The sequence below is a fragment of the Elgaria multicarinata genome, chromosome 1 (assembly GCF_023053635.1).
Source record: "Elgaria multicarinata webbii isolate HBS135686 ecotype San Diego chromosome 1, rElgMul1.1.pri, whole genome shotgun sequence".
Taxonomy (NCBI): Eukaryota; Metazoa; Chordata; class Lepidosauria; order Squamata; family Anguidae; genus Elgaria; species Elgaria multicarinata.
This window is the reverse complement of record NC_086171.1, coordinates 151,397,710-151,422,815: the sequence shown is the minus strand read 5'-3', so window position 1 is coordinate 151,422,815 and position 25,106 is coordinate 151,397,710. Positions and strand designations below refer to the sequence as shown.

Below are 25,106 nucleotides of genomic sequence, written 5' to 3'. Positions count from 1 at the left end.
TGTTGGAACTTCTGGCCTGTCTTGCCTTGTTGCCTTGCTTCCTTGTACTGGAGCCCTGTGGGCTTCTGCTCAGTCCAGAAAAGGACAGCAGGAAAACATGTTGTAGCACCTTCCCCATGAGAAAAGGCCACAGAGGAGGGACATGTGGAATGGCCTGCCAGGAGAGATCCACCAACTCAATAGTCTTTCTGAATATAAAAAAGCAATAAAGACTGATCTCTTCCGGCAGGCCAACCCAGTCAAATTTGAAGATGTCTCCCTGGCTGTTATTTTAATAATGTATTAGTTTATATATGTTTTAATCAGTTTTATGTATTTTATAATATTTTATATTCTATGTTGTTCCCCGCCTCGATCCAGAGGGAGAGGCAGGTAATAAATAAATAAATAAATAAATAAATTATGTTTGAGCAAGGATGGGGAACCTGTGGCCCTCCAAATGTTCTTGATTTCAACCCCCATCAGCCCCAGCTAGCATGACCAATGGTCAGAGATGATGGGAGTTGTGGCCCAACAACATCTGGAGGGACACAAGTTTCCTCCACCCTGTGTGTTCGTGGATTCTAAAATTATGTATGATGTGGGAAAGTGGATCGGGAGGGCTTTCTTCCCTTGTTAGTACACAATTATTTGTCAGGTCAGGCAAAACAAAGTACAACTTGAAAGAGGCTATTATTTACTTTAGATAGTCCTTCGCTAGGTTTCAAGGTCTACCACTTAGTACATGTGGGAGTGTTTAGGATGGTCATGCAGCACTTGCCAAGTGTTTCACTTGGCAAGAGTGCATAAACATTTTGAAGACATTGGAGAAAGGCCAGAATAAAGGTGGAATCAGTATGAGCACAACAGTATGTATTGTAGGAGTCCCTGGAACATTTCGAGGTTGGGATTTCAATGCAGGCCTACCCAGGAGAAAGGTGCTGCATATCAGGCCATTACTGGAGTCCATCCATGGCCATCTTGAGGGGATTACTGGCGACTGTAGGGACATACGCCTTATACTCTTGCTGCAGTTGTTGCCCTGTAGTATTGTGCTCTTTTGGTTTCTTTCTGCTTAATAAATTTGTTGGCCTTCACCTATTGGGATGTTCATTGTTTCAGAATCCTAAAAAGAACTGCTGCTTCTTGACAACACAGTGAGACAGTGCCCATCTGGAGCTTGTGGTAGGTTTTGAGCTGCTGCATCTCTGACTTTACAACTCCCCCCCCCCCCCCCGGATCTCTGACATGACAACTTCCATTTAAATCTATGTAAAATTTCACGAGCCCTAGCCAATGGTGAGGGATGATGGAAGGTGAAGACCAAAACATCAGAAGACCCACCCCAGATTTAATTTAGGTGAATGAAAACTTGTTTTTAGAATAGGTTAGTTTCTATTTGAAACATCATCATCATCAACAACAACAACAACAAAGACAACAAGTGTGTCTCATCAGTATTTTATTTATTGCTTGAAAGGGATCCAGGTTTCAATGTGTGCAACTGGGCTGGCAGAAGCAGGCTCCCCCCACCCTCCTGACAGCATTCCCCACCCCCAAAATGCGATGAAGAGGGTTGGAGGTCCTTGCTGAAAGGGTGTGGGGAATGGGGGATCTGCAAAAGTCAGGCAGACACACTTTCCATGAGCAGAGCTCTTCTGTCAATGGAAGGCAAGAGTGAGTATCATTAGACTGGAAAAGAAATAATTAAGAGGTGATATGATTGGGCTGTCACTAGATGATGAAGCAAATGTCTTGGATTATTGTTGTTATTGTTGTTCCAGACGGTAGGACCCAAATCAGTGGGTTCAAATTACAAGATAAGGGTTTAGACTTAACAGGAAGAAGTTCCTGATTGTACAAGCTGTTTAACAGTGGAACAATCATGCCTCAGGAGGTGGTGAACATTATTATTTATTTATTTATTTATTTATTTATTTATTTATATAGCACCATCAGTGTACATGGTGCTGTACAGAGTAAAGCAGTAAATAGCAAAACCCTGCCGCATAGGCTTACATTCTAATAGAATCATAATAAAGCAATAAGAAGGGGAAGAGAATGCAGCAAACAGGCACAGGATAGAGTAAAACTAAGAGTATAAAAGTAAGATCAAAATCAAGTCCTAAAAGCTTTAGAAAAAAGAAAAGTTTTTAGCTGAGCTTTAAAAACTGTGATTGAACTTGTAGTTCGCAAATGTTCTGGAAGAGCGTTCCAAGCATAAGGGGCAGATGTCCCTTTATTCCAGATGTCCATTGTCCTCATATCCGTGCTAAATAGGATTACCCTTCTGAACTACTTGGGCCTCCAAGGCTCTTTGGCATTCAGATTTTTGTATTCCCTGATATCAGCCTAACTACATAATCCATCACAGTCTAGTTGTTTTCCTTTACAATATTACATGATTTCAGTGCAATCCTATGTACTTTTACTCAGAAGTAAGACCTACTGGGTTCAATAGGGCTTCGTTTCAGAAAAAGGGGTCTAGAATGCAGACACACACATGTTCCTGGGTGATTCTATTGACTCAGAAAAGCTTTCAATAAGATTGTACAGTCAACAGGTTTAGGATAGATATCTGGGGTGGGTGGGGTGGGTGGGGGGATATCATGGCCTGTGTAAGTTGAAAGGCTTTAAGGTACACTGGTTACATTTTATTTATTTCTTGAAATACTGAAAAGTTGTATCCCATGCAGAGAGCACCCTTCTCTTAATTTTAATGAATATTAGATGTGGAATTATAGAACTTGTGGTGGGGGGGAGGAAGGAATAGTTTTCTCTTTCCTTCAATAGACTTTTTCAGCAGAGGCTGGATGGCACTAATCAGGGATACTGTAGTAGTGGAGTTCCTGCATGAACAAAAGGTTGGGCTACATGACCTCTAAGTTTTCCTCCCGCTTTATGATTATATGCTGCCCTGGGTTGAAACCCAGGAGCATACCAAGAGCAAAGCATTCACTGGCAAAAAACATCAAGACTCCAGGCATGGCCATCAAAGGTCAAGACCACAGACAACTCTAGGGACAGCAAAGGAGACTGGTTTGGGGGTGGACATGGGTGGGTTCTCACCAGCTCGACCCCCTAGATTACAGTCCATGGACCCTCATGCTTATCTGACTCAGTCAGGCAAGCATGGGGATCCCCACCACTCCGTCAGAGCAATTTTGCTCAAAAGGTCACCATTTTGTGTGAAATGATGGCTGTAATAGAGCCATTTACACAAAATTACAGGTGTAAATATCTAATTAGACCATTTACGCCTGTTTGCATCAATGGCCCTATTTATGACTGCCATTTGCACAAAACAGTGATTCACATAAATCACTCAGCCACCATTTTGTGGAAAGTAGCAGCTGGCAGAGCACCAGGAAGCCACACACTGCTCACTGGGCATGCACAAACCATCCAGCAGCTCATGTGGGGTCTGGTGAGCATTGCATGAGATGGGCCCGAGTAAGTTCGCCCATCCCAAAACAGCTCACTGTGAAGCTGAAGATTACACAAGAAAGCTGGATGCCTGGTGGCAAACTAGCAAGAAGTGGGCTTGGAATGTTGCTCCACCAAGCGTCTGGAGCCAGCTGTGAGCTTAAGTGGCCCTACAGCAAGGCTGGTGCCTGACACATCTGCTTCTCAGAGAAGTGGAGCTTTCATAGCCAAAGGAGGGGGTGCAGGGCGAACCCTCAGGTTCAAAGAATCCCCTGGAGCTTGGTGTTTTACAGAAAGCATTTCAATCTAAGAACAAACAATGCTATCAGAGCAATCCTCTGGTCCTTGGGAGAACGTCCCAGGGACCATAGTGGATTTCCTCTCTCAAGGCCATAGACATGCCAGAGGAGGGGAAATCCATGTAGGGATTTTATCACCATACCCCTCGCACCCCACTGTTGAAAACTACTTTGGGCAGCTTTTCTTCCAAGGATGCAACAATGTCCTCAGAGGAGGCCAGAGGGGGTTAAAGGGGGAATGCCAGTGGATGGGGAAGGGAGGGAAGAGAGAGGATGTACAAACATCACATCCACAAACCCCATCATCCCCTGTTCCCTGGGTGAGCATGTGAGATGGATGGATCCAGCTCTAATCAACAAAATGGAGGAATGGGAGGTTAGAAAAGCCTCTGCCATTCCTCCCGCCCTGCCTGCCTCTGGCGGACAGAGCATAGGATCGAAGGAGGGTTCTTCTGTCTATGGGATTGCACTCTAATTCAGTTGAGTTTCTTTAGCAACAGATGTATTCCATTCGCGGACTTCAGGACGACCTGGGACACTGGAATAGGAAGCTTTGCTGGATCTGGCAAGATTTCAAACCGGAGCAGGATTTGGGCAAGAGCCACTTTCATCTCATTCATGGCAAATTGCTGTCCAATGCAATTCCTGAGGGAAGACAGAACAGGCCAAGAGAGGTTTTTAAGAATCATGCTTGACCTTAGAGAGATACAAATTTCCTCTTATTCGAGCTTAGAAACTGATTCATCTGTATTGGCCTACCAGTAATGGTAATGTTTGGGAGAGGTTCTTGGCCTGAGATACAGATAAGGAGAGGAAGGCAGGAAGAGAGAATTAACAGACAAGAATATTGTAAGAAGGTGAGTAAATTGGTTTTAGGAGGTGGTCCCTAGCTGCTATACCATGATTGTATTTGTGATCCTCCTGATAACTGTAGTCTATTGTGTCCAGAGGGCACTGATGTGAGCACCACGTACCTTGTTCCATGAAATGTCATTTATTCAACTATTTATTTATTTATTTATTTATTTATTACGCTTATATACCGCTCCCATAGCCAGGGCTCTCTGGGCGGTTTACAGAAATTCTAAAATTGAGGTAAAAACAAGTATACAAAATTTAAAACTCTAAAACACAGAACCTACACACACAAAGCATTAAAAACTGATTAAAAACTAAACATGTGGGTAATTAGGATGAATAAATCACATAGTTGGCAGACTCAGGCCTTAGCTAGACCTACTGTAAAGTCCAGGGGAGAGGAGGGGAGACCTCACATTGTGAATAACACGAGATCTCGCCCCTGTTTACACGTAAACATAACCTCAAGAAGAGAGGCGTTTTATTTAAAAAAAAAATTTCAAGGGTCGGCAGCGCATGAGCACTCGAACGACATAAAGTAAATGGGTTTTTGTTTTGTTTTTTTTAAAATGGATTTCCCCGCTTCCCCCAGCCCTGATGGGTGCAGCGCTCCTGAGGAACGCTGCACCCGGTGTGCGGCTCCCAGCTATGCGGCAACGAGCCACACCTTCCGCGGAAAAAGCGGGCCCAAAGTGTAGGGCTGTATCCCAGCACCAGGGAGGGATGATCCCTCCCTGATCCCGGGATCCCCTGTGCGTCATCTGGATGTACAGGGACAATCCCGGGGTTCATCCCAGGATAAAGGCTGGTCTAGCTAAGGCCTAAGTGTCTGAGGTATATACAGTTCCCCAAATGCCCAGTTTTCTTTTAAGCAAGGAGGTGCCCATGACAAGGCCTATAAACAAGGTATGTGATATACAGTCCTTTTGGGGCCCTCTGGATATCTCTCAGGGCTGAAAACAATCAGACCACAAATTGTGCACACATGGCACAACTTTCAAACTCAACTCTTTTTAATTTTCAAAACATGAATTGGCCTCTACGTTAAACTAAGTCATATAAGAGGCGGATTTGGGGACACCTTTTGGAGAATTTTGTTTTGTTGTGGTACTTTAGTGATGGCACTTCTCTCTGGACAAGTTTGTACAACATAATGTTGGAAAAGCTATGCCAACATCTCACCTCTGGCTGATACAGGTAGTGTACATCCCATTCTAGCTCTGCAATTATCCCTGTTTACCATGCAAATTGACATCTTGCAGAGCTGATGTATCTTGAATAAGTGGATGCAGTTCCTCTGTAGGCCAATAGAAGACTATGTGGTGGTAGATGGTATTTCAGTGGTGGTGAAAGAGATCAGACCTAAATATAAGTACTAGTGGCTTCTTGACTCCTAGCAACCTCTCTTTTGCCCTAAGCTTGCTACAGTGAATGCAATTGTAGACTTAGGCCTTTGCTAGACCTACCTTAAAAAGCATGACGGAGGAGGGGAGAGCCCGTGATACAACTATCACGGGCTGTCACGCTAGTCTATATGTCAGGCACGATGAGCTCACAAAGAGAGCCGTCGCGCCCACCATTTTTTTTATTGTTTAAAGGGAGGATGCGCACGAATGCTCGTGCACCCAGGTAAGCTTTTTTTTTAAAAAAAAAACAGTTTCCCCGCTCCCCCCACCCTGCCCCCGATGGGCACAGAGCTCCTGGGGAGCACTGTGCCCCTTGCGCAGCTTCTCCCAGCTACGCGCGAGTAATTGCGCGGAGCCGGGAAAAGCCGCGGAACAGGCTTCACACTTGTGGTTTCAGGCTCAGCCTGAGACTGTGGGAAAAAGTGGGCTATATCCCGGGGCCAGGGAGAGTTGATCCCTCCCTGAGCCCGGGATCCCCTGTGCATCATCTGGATGCACAGGGGCGATCCCGGGTATCAGCCCAGGATATAGCCTGGTCTACCAAAGGTCCTAGTCTTCTTCTAGAGATTATTCAAACAACATTTCTCAACTGAAGTTGATAGAGGCAGGCAACTCGTGGCCTTCCAGGTGTTTTGGTGTACAACTCCCATCAGCCCAAGCCATCTTAACCAATGGTGAGGGAGAGTGGCAGTTAGAGGCCAAACATCTGGAGGGCCACAAGTTGCCCATCCCTGCATCAGATCTACATATGACCTATGTGTTGGCCATGGCCCTAAGCCAGGCTGAGGCAACCCTTCTTCCCCTTCCTCTTGCTCTTCAGCCACCTCTCACCTACTTCCAGCCTGCTTTGCACAGAGTCGGTTCACCTTACCTTCTCCATGCAGATGAATCAGATTATGACCTTATTCAATTAATTGCATACCCACCTTGGCCCAGCTGCAAAAGGCACGAAGGCATGAGAATGCCTCTGGGAGGACTTCTCTGATGAGAACCTTGTGGGATCAAATACCTAGAGTTAGAGAACACAAAGCTATTTGTTAGCATCTCTAGCAATCAGATTGCTGTGTCAACAGTAGGTACGTTTTGTGCTTTGTAAAGCTTTTGCATAGTCTTGGGCAATATAAACCTTTAAACCATTTGTGTTCAAAATATTTCAGTGCTATCAAAACTGACAGTATTACTCCTCCGTTGAGTGCTGTTCATGGTTCCCATCCAGTGGCTCAAGCCATATGTGTAACCCTGGGTGTTGGGATCAATCCATAGGCAAAGCCCCCTTTCCTATATGTGGTTAGGAATAAGGGCAAAATATGTCTTGTTTTAAAATGTATGCGCATTTAATATAGTTTTGAGGGGCTGAGTTAGGGATTTTATTTCCAGATCTGGTGTTAACACCAGAATAAAAATGTCACAGATGTGAAGCCGAGCTACGCGTGACTCTCAGTTACACATAGTTTAATTCTTGTGTTCTTAAACTGTTCTTTCTCTCTTAACATTTTGCTAACCTTCCTGAAATTTTCAGACTACGCAAAATGAACACATCTTTCTGGTACTTAAAACTTTCAGAATGATTTATCAAACTTTTTTGTTTTTATAATGGTCAGAATGACCCCGCCCCCGATCACCGACCACCCCTTAACATGGCAGAATGTTCCATGTAGGCACCATGACCTTGTATTTGCAATACTAGTGGTTGTTTTGTTTGTTTTTAAAAATTGGCATGAGGAGAAAGGACTCATCATACAGTCGTTTTGCTTAAACCACTCTCCCTCCCCTTTTTGGTTGGTTGGTTGTTTTGCCTTGCAGAGGAAAACATATGGATAAATATATATATTTACCCCATAGGGCAAAAGGTTTCTGGGTGTGCATGTGACTTTAAAAAATATGTAGCAAACATTGGCATGAGGGGATAGGACTAAGAACATACCAGGCTTTTGCTTTATGATATGAATGTAAGACAAGCCCTGTTGGATCAGACCAAGAGTCCATCAAGTCCAGCATGCTGCTTACCATGATGCTTAGTCAGATTCCTCTGGAAATCCCATGAATAGCCAACTCCTGCTATTGCTGTTCAAAACTGGTATTTAGTGACATCTTTAGTTTGACCTTAAGTGCAACATACCCAATAGCTGAGCTATTATAATTACTACACTGTAGTATGTAGTTCACTCTTAATTACAGCAAGCAGACTAACTGCAATCCACTGGCTAGGATATATTTTCGAACTAGCTGTGACCTGCCTCTACTTACAAATTACCTCTGGGTCTTGCCACACGCTTGGGTTTCGGTGGATACAATAAATGTGAATTGTTACCAGAGTACCTGCAAAATAAAGTGATAGCAAGTTTATTCTCAACATCCAAGGACTGTAATGATCTATCCCATAGTTAAAATAACAACGCAGGGAAGGGAGATTGAAGGGAGATTACAGTGGCGTGGAGCACTCTGATGGAATTAAAGTGAGTTGCAATTATACTCCATTGAAATCAATGGGACGTGCTAGTCATAACTAATTAAGGACCAAATGTAATGCTATATGCAAATTGATTGTACGCCATCCCACCAACAGCTCTCTCCCCCTGAAAAGCCACTTAGGGAAAGACAATATAAAGCAGACAATATTAAGCAGAGATGCAGCAACTTGTATGCCTAACAGTAAATGTGCTTGCTCTTTCTCTGCCCATCTGCCTATCAGGTATAGGAGTTCTGCAAGGCCAGGAGGCCTAGCAGGTTGCAGGGAGATTTAATTAGAACTAGTTTAGAATGTTACAATCTGATCAGGTGTATTTCTGTCAGGGTTGTTAGGAGAAGTATAGAAGGGAGCAGTTTCATCTTTTCTTTCTCTTGTAAAATGAGTGCAGGACATGGATGACATCATGTGAGTACTGGGCTGAAAAACAGGCATTGCGACTGTGCGATAAATCGCTGGTGTGATGGAGCTCGCAATGCTCTGTTATCTCTTTTACTGTAACACTCATTCTCTCCCCCACCCTTCTCTTGGCCTCCTTAGGATCAATACAAAAGCAATAGGGCCAAAATAATTTGTGCTAAGTAGAAGTTTAACAACTAGGGCCCAATTGACACAGGGAATTTACTGTAGTGCTACTGCATCTCATACACGGGTGTGACACAGCCCCTAATCAGTATCAGTCCTGGATTTTCTTCCCATAAAAATGGATTTTTGCAAAGTTGTTTTATGATGGCTTTTCTAATTATGGGGGCTTCCCTGTGTTTTGGGATTCAGTGTGTCCTAAACTTGCGATTCTGTGAAGGTTATGGGAGTGGGATTAGAAGGAGGAATGTAGCAACGTAAAGTTGCCTCCAGTGAAGGATGGACTCTTCAGAGGAGAGAAGTTAACCCCTTCCTTATGGAGTCCACCCAGCAGTGACCAAGACCAAGTTGAGGTGTGAATCAGTGAATAATACACACTTCTCATGATTCTGCAAAACAGTAGTGATGTTTCCTGATGAACTAAATAAATGCATCTTCAGGAAAATGAGCTTTTGAACTGCAACCATCAGAAGCAGCTTTAAGAAAACACACGCACGCACACACCTGCTGCTTCTTCGTCATCACATTGTTCTACCAATTCTGCAGAATGTAAAATGGTTACACGCACACTCCCTTAAGAGTTTGATGGTAACTCTCATCCTCATTTCATGATTTGCATATGCTGAACTGAAAATATTGCTGTTGGTTTTAATGAAAATATTCTAGCAATGTTCTAGTTTTTATGTTCATCCTGCCCCACCTGTTTGGTTTTTTGCCTGTTCTTTGAAAACATAGAATGGGATCCCTATGATGACATTTTAAGTATTCATTGCATTCCAGCCTGTTCATAATCATCATGCATCACTCTATGTGCTTCGTGAAGATGACTAAACAGCAAACAGCATAAAGGTTGTGGTGTGGGCTTGTTTAGAAAGAGTCCCCATAGTAATGGGTAAGTGTGTACTTTGAATCTTCATTTCAGAAATGTAACACACACAGAATGCTCAAATACATGAATTTCAAATCTCTCTGCAATTAAAAAATGTACTTTAGAAGTTGTAAATGAAAAGTTACATAGTATTATTCCAATCTAGAATGTGATTTTGAATTATAGTGGCACTTAGAATTTCAGCCAGTTTTATAAACTGGGTGACTTTGGAAGCTTTGTGTAAGGGCCCAATGCATCCAAGGTTCAACTCTTTTACATCTCATTGATTTCAATGGAAACAGTTAGAAGTGCTTTGCCTTGGCTGCGTTATGCCACAAAGATTGTATGAGCTAAAAGATAGACCATAGACCGCAGGAAAGGGCCAATCTGAACTAACCTTCAGGCAAGGTGCGTCCATCACAAAAGGTTATGGATTTGCTAAGCTGCCGGGAAACTGCAGGAACTGGAGGGTGAAGACGTAGACTCTCCTTAATACACATAGTGGTGTAAGGAATCTTTCCCAGGTCATCCCTGAAAGAATCAAATTAAACCATGTTTAAGCAACTCCTTTCTCCACGGTGATAACAACTACCAGCATGTGGACATAAAATAGGGCATATCGCATGTGAAATATATTGTACACTTTGGTTCTTCTTCCTGTGATACCACCGCTGTGATGGAGCTGATGTCCATAGGATCTAAGCCCTATTCAGGCATTTGGTACCCATAGGTACGGAACATGCAAAGGAGTAGCAATAATGCATGGACTAACCTCTGCCATAGGATACATTGTTTAGGGTTCTTAGGTTATTATCCTATGATGTTATTATCCTATGAACCCTAAACAACTTGAGACCAGGATACCTAGTGACTGCCTTCCCTTATATACATTTAAGATCTTCAAATGAGGTCCTGCTGGTCATTCCAAAATGAACAGAATGTCGCCATGAAGAACTTTGATGGTGGGTCTTCTCTGTAGTGGCACCACCATCTGGAAATCCTCCCTCATGCAATTCAGGTGGTGGAAAGTGTAACATCCTTTCAATGCTTCCAGAAAACATATCCTTTTACATGGGCTTTCCCTGAGCTGCAACTTAATTTGCTTTTATATGTTTTTTTTTAAAAAAAAAACTTTCATAGTTTATATTATGATCTGACTTGTATTAATGGTTTTAATTGTGAACTGCCCAGAGAGCCTCAGCTATTGGGCAGTATAAAAATGTAACAAATAAATGTTCAGTTTCAATCTGAAGAGGACTGTGGTGAGTGGGAGGGGGGCGCTGTACAGTAGGGCAAAGCCACCCCTATCCCCAGATGTGGAGAATCACCCCTCACCACTGGTAATCCCTCCCTTCACTTCAGCTGCCAACATTAAACTACACCACTTCTATTTAAAATGTGCACCTTCCCCTAAGGTCGCTGACCGTCAGGCATAAGACAAAACAGATCAGACAAAACAGAGGTACCAGAAAAGCCCACAAGGATATATAGTATTTTATTTTAAAGAAAGCAGAATAGGTCTCAAAATGTTTTGAAAATTGTGGGTTGAATCCAGAGGAAGTTAATCGAATGTAGTCCTTTAAAAAAGAAAAGAAAAAGTGGGACCTACATTAGTCCTGACAACTTGTCCCATTGACCCAAAAGTGTGAATGACTTCCCCTGGATACAACCCTATATTTCAAGCACATAACCTTGTGGTTTTATCAGAGTATAAGATAAAAGTCTATGATGTAATTTATTTCCAACATGAATACTTTCTCCTAAAAAGCTTGCTATGGTAGGGAGTGGGGAAAAGATGAAGTAAACATCAGCAGGATCACCGAGTTGTACAGCAGATTCTCCTTATAGAAACTGGATCAATGGAAGCACAGGAAAATGTAATAATCACCACATACTTAGAATTTTGTGCTGTATAAAAGGAAATCGGTTAGGGATCACTGCTAGTATATGCATGGGGGAAAGGAGAAAATGGGAAATGATGCAAATAGCCTCTGTGACTGCCCTATTACTGATATTCTAGAATTAGAAAATGGGTACTATTGTCACAAAGACTGAAGCTGACAACCCTGGCATTTCTAACCTTTTCATATGGCTGGTACACCCCTTCTAATCACGTCCCAGTCAAAATCTCCTTCAGCTACACAAGGTAGTCTGACAGGAAAGGATTAGTCACATCCTTTCCAATTCTCACTTTTCTAAGTTACACTCCAGCACTGATTGTCCTTTTCCTTGAACAGCCTCTGTATACTGGTCACTGCTCAATTGCTTCATAGCTCTGTCATGGCCACCCGATTAAACAGCATAAACTACAGCAAAGTACCCAGCTTGGGTTGTCTCTTTTTATCCATCTTGGACTTTAAGAGGCTTCTCTGAATGCCTAAACCAGGACCCTGTGACACTTCTATTTGGTCTGATAGATTACCCAGTATAGGTATAGATAGAGGAATTTTCTTGTGTTATTGTAAGTACTCACTGCTTTTAGCCATTATCCTCTTTTATTCAAATAAACATAATCCAAATGAACTTTGGGACTGAACTCTTGTCCTAATTACACCTTCAAGAATCAGTTCATTCCATCTATGCTGCCTAGACCATTTGGACTATGCTTTATTTATTGTTATGGAGTGTGAGAAGGGAAACAGGTTAATTGCTTGGACAGCAGACACTGGGAGTTTTGTTGTTTGCCTTCTTGATCCAAAGTAAACACCTTGAGAGCCAGGAGCAAACTCACTCCCCACCTCCTCAATTTTGGTTAATGAGGGGTGAGTGGTGGCAGAAAGAGAGTAAAACAGGCAGGTGGTGCATTGGCAGTGAGCTGTCCTGCAGGGTCAGTGCTGGAATGACTGTTCTCCATCTTGACAGGCATCCTTTCCCTTAAAGAATTCCATAAAACTAAAGAAAAGGCCATTGTACAAAGTCACTTAGTTAAAACTCTCACCACTGCACTGTGTCTCGATCCCCCAGGGTGTGCATTATCTCCTCCCTGCATCGCTGCTGGTGCTCTGGATTCTGAGCCATTGCATATAGGGTCCAGGAGAGCCCACTGGCTGTGGTGTCATGGCCTTCAAACATGAATGTGTCCACCTCTGCACGCAGATCTTCATCAGATAACCCAACTCCATTTTCATCCTGACAAAACAAGGAGATTAGTGCTGTTTAGAGATGAAAAGATTTTCATCTCTAAACATGGGAAAGATATATATATATATATATATATATATATATATATATATATATATATATATATCCCTAATTTACTTATCATTTCTTAATCACGGCAGACCAAAGACACAAGTTGAAAAGAAAAGTGCCTGGGAAGAATAGCCATTGATCAGGGGTGGCAAAGTTCAACACACTTTACCCACAAAACTCCTTTCCTATTAAGCTCAGACACTGTTTCTATAAACTCTTCCGATGTCACTTGGCCTGTTCCACTGTTTAAAAGCCAGAACTATTGCTCTCACTTGTTAGATCCTAAAAAGCAAAACAACAACAAAAAAACAAGTAGGGATTGTAGCTGGGATTAAAAATTTCTCATTAGCTTTACAGCTCAGGATGAGTTATTTCTTATTGTAGATATCTTCCTTTTTCAAGAAACAGAAGAGAAACACCAATAAACCCTGGTCATCTTGACATAACACGACAAAGTAAAAATTCTGTAGAACGTTGCCTTCTGTGTCCAAGTTCTGTTGTGCATGTGAACTCAACTTCCGGCTATTCAAACCATTTAACTTGCCAACAGTTCCAACTTTCCCAGTCTTTTTGGAAGAATGGGACCACAGGTGCCAAGGCAGCATGGCAACTGGGAACAAACTAATCTCGGGAAGGGGCTAATGAGAGAGAAGAAGATAAAGCGATGGAGGCCTGCCTGTCCTTAAGCCTCCCAAAACTTGACTGGTGTTAACAGCATGCATTCAGTGGTGGAATGGCGCATATTTCTTGGAAGACTGGAATCGTCATTATCATTTTGAGAACTGAGCTGCTACCTGAGTATGTGATCTGAAACCAAGAGGATGAGAGAAAGAAATGTTCAGATGACAGGGTGTCTATCGAGTTCTTCCCATGCACATTGAGCTAGTGGGGGCCAGTTCTCTAGGGCAATACCCCAAACAACCATAGCGAGTAAGTATCACAACCGTGTTGGTAGGGCCGATAGCACGGATCTTTGCCATCTGATTGGAACCTTCCCTTCCAGTGAAATGCCAGTTAGGTAGAAAAGACCCATGCAATTGGCTCTGCCTAAGTGCTTGTGGTATCCACATAAATCTACACTGCGGCAATTGTGTGACAGAAGCAGCAGTTTCTCCTTATGCAGCTGTTTCTAAATTGGGGGTGGGAGGAAGAAATTTATTTATTTATTTATTTATTTATTGCATTTTTATACCGCCCAATAGCCGAAGCTCTCTGGGCGGGTCACAAAAATTAAAACCATCATAAAACAACCAATAAGTTAAAAATACAAATACAAAATACAATATAAAAAGCACAATAAGAGGATGGTGCATGATTTGCACAGTTCTGTACACAAAACCGGAAAAATGGTACCATGGAAAATTACTAAGGCATTGGCTCCACTTTGGAAACAAGACCAGGTTATTTGAAACTTCAAAATATAAAAAGAAACTGGGTAGGAAGAGAAATTCAGAACCATCCTTGAATAATAATAATAATAATAATAATAATAATAATAATAATAATAATAATAATAAAAAAATTATTTATTACCCGCCTCTCCCTCTGGATCGAGGCGGGGAACAACACTAAATAAAATATAATATATATATTTTATAAATATATATATAAAATTAGTTAAAAGCATATAAAACCAATACAATATTAAAATAACAATCACAGCATCTTAAAATTCTTAGCTTTAAAATTCATCTGGGTAGGCCTGCTGGAAGAGACTAGTCTTTACGGCTGTCTTAAACTGAGAGAGAGCTTTAAGCTGACGAATCTCCTCCAGCAGGCCATTCCACAGTCTGGGGGCTGCAGAAGAAAAGGTCCTCTGGGTAACAGTTGTCAGCCTAGTTGTGGCTGACTGGAGTGAACTCTTCCCAGAAGACCTGAGTGTGCGGGGCGGATTGTAATTGCACACTGATATAGGCTGTACTTCATACAAAATACGAATGACTCTATTGTCGGATAGCTAATGTCAATGTCGCATGGCATTAAAGTTGAAGTTTCCTACCTTGGCACAAAGAAGAATATCCAGAAAATCCAAGTACCGTTTCTTTCTAATTTTTTCAAGTTCTGCTTCCCCCTTGAATGATTTCTTTCTTTCTTCTATTACTTTTTCTGTGATGAATGTTAAGGAAATTAAGTCATTGAGGCTTTAGCAATCTACAAGGACAGTCAGATGAAGCAGTTGCACTATCCAGCAAAAATCAGGAATATGGCTTTTGGCAAAGTGCTAGGGCTTTTTTATAGCATAGCAGCAATAAGGAGGAGGAGAAAGTGGAACACTGATTCTTGTAGCGCAGTCTCGTGTATCCAATAGCTTCTGGCTCCAGATATGTCAGAAGCCACATAGAGCTTTATCACACCAGCGTTATACTGTGCAATCACTATGAATTGCATGCAAAGGACTCAGAAGTTTTCCACCTTATAATCTGCTTTGATAGTGAAGTACTTCCATGCATCCTGCCTTAATTGTGCAATAAAGCAAAAAGATTCACCATATTTAGTCCCTACTTTTTAAGCGTATCTTCCAAGCCACTGCTGGGGCACAGGAGCAGGATTTTAAAGAAATGCTTACATCTGCATAAGCTTTAAAGATAAAGACACCAAAATTGGCACAGTAATAGATATTAGGGAGAGCTTTAAGCATACTAAATTTGAATTGAATTGGGTCATCTGTTGATTTTTTAATGATTTTTTACATTTCCCCCCTTAAACTCACTTCCTGGTATGCAAAGGATCGCTGTTGCCCGATAGCAAAAACAACAACTGCAAAAGCTTAGCGCTATGGGGATAATCCGAGGGAAGCAGGTACTTGGGATGAAGCTGGCAAGAAATATGCAGTGACCCAGGGCCTGTGGCAATGGTCTTGGTCGGCATCTTCAGGCATTTGCCATGACCACTAGAGGGCCCATTACATTGGAATCTCCTGGCCTGCTTCTCCTCCTCTTTGTTGTTGCTGTCTGTTCAGTTACCTCTCTAAGTGAGCAAGTGAGAATTGAGAGATGTGAGGAGAAGGAGCAGTAAACTCAAGATGTCTTGTCTTCTCTCTCTAATAGCTGGCACCAATTAGTTCCAACTAGAGAGGTAAGTACACGGGCAGCAGTAACAGAAGCATGAAGAAGGGTGACATGGGCATACTCAGAGAGAACCTAGAAATGGAACTGTAATGAGCCATCAATCATGTTAAACTAAGAAGTTGGTAACTTCTGGGATTTCTCACAGGATGGTGATGACCATTCTCAAGAACCTAGGCTGAACAACAAAATCATTTAGCTCCACTTGTTCAGTGAGACTTCTGAAACTTGTCCCCCCCCCCCACAACTTTAGAACCGCTTTAGAGTTCTGACTGGTTCTGACTGAAACCCGGAGCAGATTCACCACCCCATTGACATGGGATCCCCCTTCCCCCTCCAACATCCAATTAATACAATGGGTTGAATCATGGTTGATGAAGATATGCAAAAACGGAATGCAATTTTTGTAGATCTCTCCTTCTTCCTGCAGTCCCTCATACCTGCTGACAATCTTATCTAGAAGGTTGAGGGAACTTTGGCCTTAGCTAGACCTAAGGTTTATCCCAGGATCATCCTGGGGTCATCCCTGTTCATGTAAATGACACACAGGGGATCCCAGGAGCAGGCAGGGATGACCCCGGGATGATTTTATTTATTTATTTATTTATTTATTTATTACATTTTTATACCGCCCAATAGCCGAAGCTCTCTGGGCGGTTCACAAAAATTAATGATCCCAGGATAAACCTTAGGTCTAGCTAAGGCCTGTCAGAGCAGCATGAATGGCTGTGTGGGGGATTAGAGGGGGGAAGGGAGAATTGGAAAAAAAATGTGGTTCCCCCCCTCCTCCAAGTGGGAAGCTTCTACCGGGTCTCAGAAGGTTCTGTGAATGGAAGGAGGCATTCTGTGAATGGAGCAGCCAATCTGGATCCAACCTAATTTTTACTCTCCAGGTGATTATGTAATCTCTCTCTCTCACTCTCCTCACTATAGACTAACAGGATAACTTTTTTTGAATGTCTTCCCAAAGGGCTAGAGAAAGAAATATTTCAAACATTTCCATTTCATATCAATGAAGTGGGGGGTTGGGACAGAATTGAATGTGGGACGTTGCCTGTATGTTGGTGGGCCAATCTGCAGGCTTCCAGGAAACGACGCCCAACTGAACTGCATCGAAAAATTAGATCATTCTGATAGAAGACGTTACGGACTCTCCAAGATGTCAGATAGGTCAGGTCATAAACAGCTTTGATGTAAGAATCTAAATCTCTGAAAGAAAAGGCATGCAAAATATTAATAATAACAAGAATAATCCCTTTCACTTAAATGAAAATGGGTATTGCTAAAAGAAACACTTTGGACAACATACCTGTTAGACTGGGTGCTGCTCTGGGAACTGAATGCACATTTCATGATGCTGTCCAGAGTCATCAAGCTGATATGTTCAAACATCTCCAGAGACTTTACAGCATCCTCACCAATCAGCTTCTCCCATTTATCCTAGCACAGGAAACAAAGCAGAATTCACACATTTTAGACTCAGACTAGCCTGGTTGAAGGGCATAGCTATCCCAAGCCACAGCTTTCCTATCACTTGAACACTTCAGTTGGAGATAAGTTGATCAAGTGACAAATAACAACTGTTATGGCTAATAACTACATCAGTGGATCATGTGAATTTTCTGTTTGTGTATGTGGAGAAAGAGGCTAGATGGGAAGATGGGGGGCGCTTCTTGCTAAACATTTTCCTCTCAGTCCAGATTGAAATGACAAGTTATATCATTACCTTGACCAGTCCTCTTCAAGCGGGTACTCTCCAGATATGTTGCACTACTATCTGGGGATGATGGGTTTTGTAGTCCAACACATCTGGAGGGCACCCGGTTGTGGAAGGTTGACTCTGACGTTCAAATTCAGGTGTAATATTTACCAGTGAGAGAAATAACAATTGCAGCAACAACATCAGCATTACTTACCAGCATCACTTTGGTTGAATCTGCAATCAGTGCTATATAAGGTTTCAAAATGTCATAGTGGAATCCTGGGGTTAACAGTCGGCGGTGCTGAAACCACTTTGGTCCATGTAGGACCAAAAGCCCTTTTCCTGTGGGCACAAACATTATTTATTTGATGATTTATTTCATAACCCACTCAAAGGGGCACAGGATTTGGGGGTGGGGACTCATTCCTAATATGAGCATTTGTTAATATATATGTATATGCCCAGAACAGATTACCCTGTCAGGGGAGAGGAGGCCACTGGGAAAGGATAGTGCAGGGCCAAGAAGCTGGAGAAATAGATAGATAGACAAAGACCTGAACTGAAGATCTAATGTTATTCATAATTTTATAACAGAAATGATCTATTCTGGAAGCAGAATGAGAAATCAGTGTTATTCATACTCTGTGCCACATAGTGAGATGCTTCACACACTCATGCTCATCTGCCTGCCTGCAACTTCTGCTTTTATTCAACAAAATATGATTGGGGCATTCATACGCTGTTGAGTGATGTGCGAACACAGAGTGCTGGGTTGTCTGGGGCCTAAACAAGCCAGCACTCAGGGTTCACATGTCATGCTCAACAACCAACAAATGGGCCAATCATAGGTTGCTGGGTAAAAAGTGGAAGTGACAGGCACAGCATGCTTATGATTTCCTGCTTGTCCTGGGTTGTTTAACCCATGGGCTGTCATTATGTTTAACACATGCACTATCATTATGTGCGAACCAGATCAATGTCTGTTTCTGAAAATCCAAATTTGAAAATACACACACACACAAGTGTAATGTTTACGCAGCTTGATTTGTTTCCATGATTACATTTATGAGTCTGATTTTTAAGCATGTTCAGAATCAGGGAGATTGGGGGAGGGTTTGTAGAGATTTACAGAGATTCCAGGGGTGGGGGGCATTGAACTTTATGATATGGGAATACTGACACAAGAGACAGGTTGTTATGTGGGGGAAAGAACCACTCCCACAGGCTTTTACAGACTCTGTCTGCAGATTTTCATACATCTATGAAAGGATTAAATGAGGACTAAAATCCTGGGTCAGAATCCTGCCAAGCATGGTTGGGTCGCATTAGAAAATAAACCATGTGCTCAATACTTCTGTTGAAATCAGTGGGACTTTAAAATGCATACTTTGGGCTGGAATATATTGTTTTTCATTTGTTTGTTTTAAATCTAAGTTTCTTCAAATCTGGCTCCAGACAAGCCTCAGTGGGGAGCTCAGCTAAAGTTAGGGGCCACCAATGAGAAGGCCCTCTCCACTGTGGCCACCTTCCGGGCCTCCCTTGGAGGAGGCACTTGGAAGAAGGCCCAGATGTTGATCATAGTGACTGGGTATATTCAGGTCAGGAGTGGCATTCCGTCAGGTTTTGCAGTTCTGAGCTGTGTAAGGCTTTATAGGTTAAAACCAGCACCTTGAATCAGGCTCAGAAACGTATAAGCAGCCAATGCAAGAGGGTCAGAATTGGTCTGATATGTTACAGGCAATTGCACTGCCTCATCCATTGAATTTTACAGAAAGTCCAGACAAAACAACTTTCATAGCCCTCTCACTGCGTCGTCTGTCTTTCTTTTCTTACCAGAAAGAAAGCCTTTAAGGAGGAAAAGGTGGAACAGCAGCACAAAGCTTTTTAATTGTTCGCACTAGGAGCCCTCTGTCTGGAATCACCCAAACTCTCATGTGTGACGGGAAAAGTGGCTAATTCATCTTTCTACTTACCAATCCAGGGGACCAAGAAACTATAGGTGGACATAGACTTGGGGTCTGAAAAGTATAATTGAAAAGATTCTTAAAACAACAACAACAACCCCTCAGTGATACAGTCAAAGGTAAGCCACACCCTGTTGTACTGTAGTGGTCTCATGGCTGTCTGGCTTGGGCTGAGCTAGAGGGAGGCTTACGCTCAGACCCTGAGGGCCTCTTTAACCCCTCACTGCTGGTTTGCACTTGGCAGTAGCTTGGCAAGTATTTCCGGATCTCAGTTGTTTAACAATAGCAGCAACAAAATTATTTCCCCATCTTAAATTATACTGCTAAAATGAAAAAAAGCACAGAGTTACAAGTAATGGATTTTTGAGTGGAAGGACTATGAGCTCCATTCAGTTCTCCAACAATTCCTGGGCTCAGTTTTTTCCCATTCCAGTTACATATCTTTTGCACCAGACTCCAGTTGGTGTATCTGGTCAGAAACAAATTAGGTCTCACAAGCCTGAAGTCTGCCCATCTCTGGTCCAGTGTCTACTGTCTAGTACACCAGTATTGGCACTTCAGAGTATTAAGTAGTAATCATTTTCTTTCTTTCCTTCTCTCTCTCTTGGCAATATATGATGCTTGCAACACCATCCAATTAAAAAATGAGGGGGGCACAAATGAGCAAATTGCAAGGAAGAAAACAAAAGTAATGTATGAGAAGGAATTTTGAAAACAGTTCTGTGGGAAGTAGCCAATGAAGACTCTCCGTATAATGATTAAGAGCTTCTTTAAATAGCACACTCATGACTGGCCACTCACGAATGTTCACTGGTCATTTTGCTGACACAGTGATCCTCCTGTGCAACTCCACTCCATTTCCCAGTTTTAGCGATGTAAAAAAAAAAGGCTCAGAAAACCTGACTCTTCTGGAAAACGTTGGTATTTATCAGTATTTCCTGCCATGTGCAGGAGAAATTGTGGTATAAAATGCCCATTAGATGGCACTATCCCATTAAATCACAGTGAGGCTGTACAAGCCATGTGGTCGCTGTTCTCTTCCTCATGTAATTACAGCTTGTTGCAGGAGTGGAAGAGGCTCAGGAAGCAGAGCCACAGTAAGGGAACGTGATTCCCCTCCAGCTGAAGGAGCTCATTGTGAGGAGTCAGATGTGGTGGTGGTTTATGTATGCTCAATGCCTCAGCAGGCCCAACCAAATATAAACAAACTTGCACCCAAAGTTGCACATGCTCCTTGCTACCATTAAAGCCTCAGAGGTGGTTGAGGGGCAGACAGGAGACTGGAGAAGCCTCATGATTTGGGGCTTAGGAATAAGTACTCCTCTGTGAGGAGAAGCCATTTAAAGACAGCAGGAGCCAGAGAAGCCATTGGGCAAACTGTAGCAATGTTTGCACTTCCTTTTGAAAGGGTACATCAACATAAAAGCAGCTACAGTTAGAACTGTGTGTGCAAATGGCCCCTGAAAATTCTCTACACAATTTCAATGAAGAGCAGAAATTCTCCCAGCAGTGTCTTGCAGGAGGGTTCACCACTGGCAAGGGTTGTAGCACAGTTTCTTTCTTTCTACCTAAGACTTTCGTTTGTTTGTTTTTGCTCTGCCATGGCATATGGCAACAGGAGCAACTGTGCTGGCAGCATGCCTACCCCCCCCCCCCAATTTTGCATCCTCCACAATGCCCGATACCGGGTGTCATTGACTGGAAAAAGTGTGGATTTGGGGTTGGGTGGAGGTGGACAAAGTACTAATTAAAGGTGGGGAAAGCTTCACAGAAAAATCTAAGAGAAATGCAAGTTTAACTGGTCTCAGTGACGGGCCAGGCTTCTCTCAACCAACCAACAAACAAACAAACACACACAAAACTAGACAGTTATAGCCATAATCCCCTCCCCCTTCTACCATTAAAGGAATCAGCACTTGTGCTAAGACAGTATCAATAAGGAAATACTCATAGATATGTAACAGGCTTACCTCCACGACCAAACACAGCTTTGGCGTAGTCTGGATGGGTGACTAGTAAAGAAACCATAAAGCCACCCAACCATCTAGGGTAGGCATAGGGGTATTTTTCTGCCCATTCCAAGACCTTGCCTAATTCTTGTCCTCGACTGGCCTACCGTGAAAGAGAGTAGAAGGAGACAACATTCTTGAAATCACTTCCTGATGTGTGGAAAAGTTCTGCCCCAACCCCACACCACAATAAAAAGCTGGTTCATTGACCTTTTTCTGGGCATATGGTTTTGCAAGAAGGTGCCCACATGGAATATAAGAATGGTGTTCAAGAATTGTAGTCCATAAAGAACTTTGTGAGTATGATAGACCTCATTTGATATAAAATACAACTTCATGATTCTTCACAATTATATCATGCCTGTCCTTTCCCAAGTGGTGCCTTGTTAAAGAAAAGTAGAGGCACCATTACTAAAAGTAGTAAGAGCCAGTGTGGAAGGGTGGTCACACCAAAGGATATAACACTTTGAAAATGGTTTGAAAACTGTATATGGAGTGTGTCCTGGGCCCAAACAGTTTTCACTACTGTCATATCTTGCCAGGGTTTAAAAATAGCAGAAATACTGGATATATTCAAATAAAAGAAGGCAGGAAGGATTGGACATTTTGAAAGTCAAGGTCTTGCAGTTTCTGAAAATAAATGGTTAAAGAAGAAAAGTTGCTTCTGCATAAAATTACTATTGTATTTTAATGAATAAAATAGAAATAAAAAGACTATAAAATTAGGAGGGCCATGAACCAAGAACATAGGAAGACTGAGGGAAACATGAGGGAAACATGAGCAAATATACAGAATTAGCAAAGAACACAGATTAATAATCAACAAGCATTGGGGAAATTTGTCACATGGCAGGGGATGGGGATGGGGTTGAAATGAGACCAGATGCCCTCTGCCCAGCCCTCCGTGAGTCAAATGGTGCCGGGGGGTGGGGCGAGTGGCTGCTTGTGAAATCTGTCCTGTGCAGCGTCGCAAATCTGGATTGTGCAGTGTCATTCCTTCCAGCATCTGTTCACAGATGGATTTGATTTTTTCCCATTATGCAGAAAAATACGTAAATAATTCTGTAAGGAACTTAGCAACAATTTACATAATTAATGTTAGCATGTAACACTTAGCATTTGGTCCCCCATTCCATTCAACTATTCCTGGTGTATATTTTCCATCATGGCATATGTCTCAGCAGAAACGTGTATATTTCCAGTGAATAAATCTGTAAATTTCAGGAAAGTTAAATCAAACAAACAAAAAAACACCCTCCTGGAAGACACCAGGCAGATTGGAGAGGTGGGTCTGCTGTACATTCTTAGAAATCTGAACTCATTTTAGTCTGACTTGGATTTCTCTGGCATCCCCAGGGGCCATGCCCTGATGTCATCATTCTCCAATATGAAGCACTGGCTGGAGCTCCAGTAGGTGCTTCATGTCCAGGGCCGGATCTACACTATTGCTTTAAAGCGCTTTATAACAGTTTTATAGCACTTTAAAGCAGTTAAAGCACTTTATAACTGTTTTAAAGCGCTTTAAAGCAGTAGCGTAGATCCGGCCCAGGATGCTTCCCGGATGGAGGGTGAAAGTGAAGCAGTGAGGGTGAAGCAGGGTCCTCGGCTGGGGTTGCTTTATGTATTCCCCATCATCCCCCATGGGGGAAAGCAAACCGTTGAACATGCAGCCACCCTCCCAATTCATAACCTGGGCCAGAAGGGTACGAAACTCCTGCTAGTTTAATCAGAAGTACCTGCTTTGCCGCAGCGGAAATAGACATTGTAATGGCCACCTGTGGGTGGTGCTGATTATGGCCTCCTTCTCCCACCCCCACCCCCAGGCTCAGTTAACATTCTGCTTCTTTCCTGTTTGCATTTTGTTTAATTATGCTGTTACTCTGTGGTAATATTTGTGAAAAAGCTTTTCTCTTTATTTTTTTAAATAAGAAATCAATCCACCCAATGTCTCCTGAAGGTCAATCCAACATATATATGGGAGACCAAACACACTTCAGAAACAGAAGGCCAGGGGAACAGATGACAAAGCAAATCTCCTTTCAGTGAATGTAATGAAATGAGGTTGGTGCATGACAACGGAATTCACCTCTTAGTCATTCCATTATCATTTTGACACACCTGACTCCTGCTTTCTGAATTGCGGTTCCCCTGCTTTTTAACCCAACTGGGACAGGGGTGCCCTAAAATAATTCCAGAATATTCCACATGCAGAGAGGACAGGACCACTGTATCCAATGTAAGAAGTGCCATACTGGATCAGACCAAGGGTCCATCTAGTCCAGCACTCTGTTCACACAAGCAGGACATGGTGCAAAAGCACACTGCCACCCAAGTTGCTCACAAGCTTACGGCCTTGGATACCAGAGATAGCACACATGCCTGTGCAGAAGAGGAGATTTTGGCAGGTGAAGCTTGTCATCCAGGATGAGGAGCGAAAGAAACACCAAACAGGCAGTGGTCCTGCCATGTTTTGGATCTGACGCCGTTGATTCTTGCTCCTAATGGCAGGGATTTAATGCTCCCCCTTTTCCTTCTCCCAAGTCACCATCCTTACCTCTCTGTTGTTTCCATGAAGCCAGTGACCTGGAGGGCCTGGGAAACTCTTGAAGATCTTGTGGAGCTTCTTCTTCTTCCAGTACAACTGAATGGCTTTCAGTAGCCCACACGCGAAGATGAATCCAATAAACAGGTGTAAAAGATCTGGGAAAGTAGTCACTATTCTCTCCTGCATGGAAGGCATGGTGCTGCAGGTTCTGAGCCCTTCCCAAGAGTGTTTGTGTGGGGTTTTTGTGGGGTGTCTGGTGTGGTTAGAGTTTCAGCAATCAATACCCAGCGGCATGCCTCTCACACCTCCTTCTTACCTAACATTCTGTACTGGAATGCTCTGTTTAGCCTTTCACCTAGAGGGATACTATTATAATGGAGGGAAAATATATGTCCTGCATTGCAGATGGACAAAGTTCATTCACTAATGTTCTAACTAGTTTAACCAGAGTGAAAAGCAACCTGAAAAGCAACATCCCCTCCCCGAGTTCAGGTCATTCAAATATTTAAGACTTGCAGCCTGGTTGGGTAAGACAATACCATTCCTGCATATATTTACTTAGAAGTAAAATAATAATAATAATAATAATAATAATAATAATAATAATAATAATAATAATAATAATAATTTGTTACCTGCCTCTCCCTCCGGATCAAGGCGGGGTACGACATAAATGCAAATACATATAATTAAAACATTTAAAACTAATACATTATTAAAAGCAGCACATTATTAAAAGGCATC

At 42.5% G+C, this 25,106-nt stretch overlaps 2 protein-coding genes across 2 annotated transcripts in view; both read right to left on the bottom strand.

The window, feature by feature from the left end:
• Window positions 1-25,106, bottom strand: part of PDZK1IP1 (PDZK1 interacting protein 1) — a 355,951-nt gene that overhangs the window by 243,060 nt on the left and 87,785 nt on the right. The gene's annotated exons all lie outside the window — the stretch shown is intronic.
• On the bottom strand, window positions 1,441-24,674 carry LOC134407399 (cytochrome P450 4A4-like). Its single transcript, XM_063139165.1, has 12 exons — window positions 24,372-24,674; window positions 21,779-21,920; window positions 19,818-19,862; window positions 18,059-18,186; window positions 17,452-17,582; window positions 17,197-17,351; window positions 15,077-15,183; window positions 12,824-13,014; window positions 10,283-10,416; window positions 8,223-8,287; window positions 6,895-6,977; window positions 1,441-4,349 (listed from the first exon to the last, which is right to left on the bottom strand). The coding sequence occupies exons 1-12, from the start codon at window positions 24,555-24,557 to the stop codon at window positions 4,181-4,183; spliced, it is 1,536 nt and encodes a 511-aa protein (XP_062995235.1). The 5' UTR covers window positions 24,558-24,674; the 3' UTR covers window positions 1,441-4,180.

What these genes read in the sequence shown, in the direction of transcription:
- LOC134407399 (XM_063139165.1), bottom strand. Translation starts at nt 24,557, where the DNA reads ATGCCTTCCATGCAGGAGAGAATAGTGACTACTTTCCCAGATCTTTTA. An exon ending in ATTCAACCAAAGTGATGCTG is followed by an intron (nt 17,583 to 18,058) that starts GTAAGTAATGCT and finishes TTCCTGTGCTAG; the next exon opens with GATAAATGGGAGAAGCTGAT. An exon ending in GCGTGTGGCAAGACCCAGAG is followed by an intron (nt 6,978 to 8,222) that starts GTAATTTGTAAG and finishes CTCTAACTCTAG; the next exon opens with GTATTTGATCCCACAAGGTT.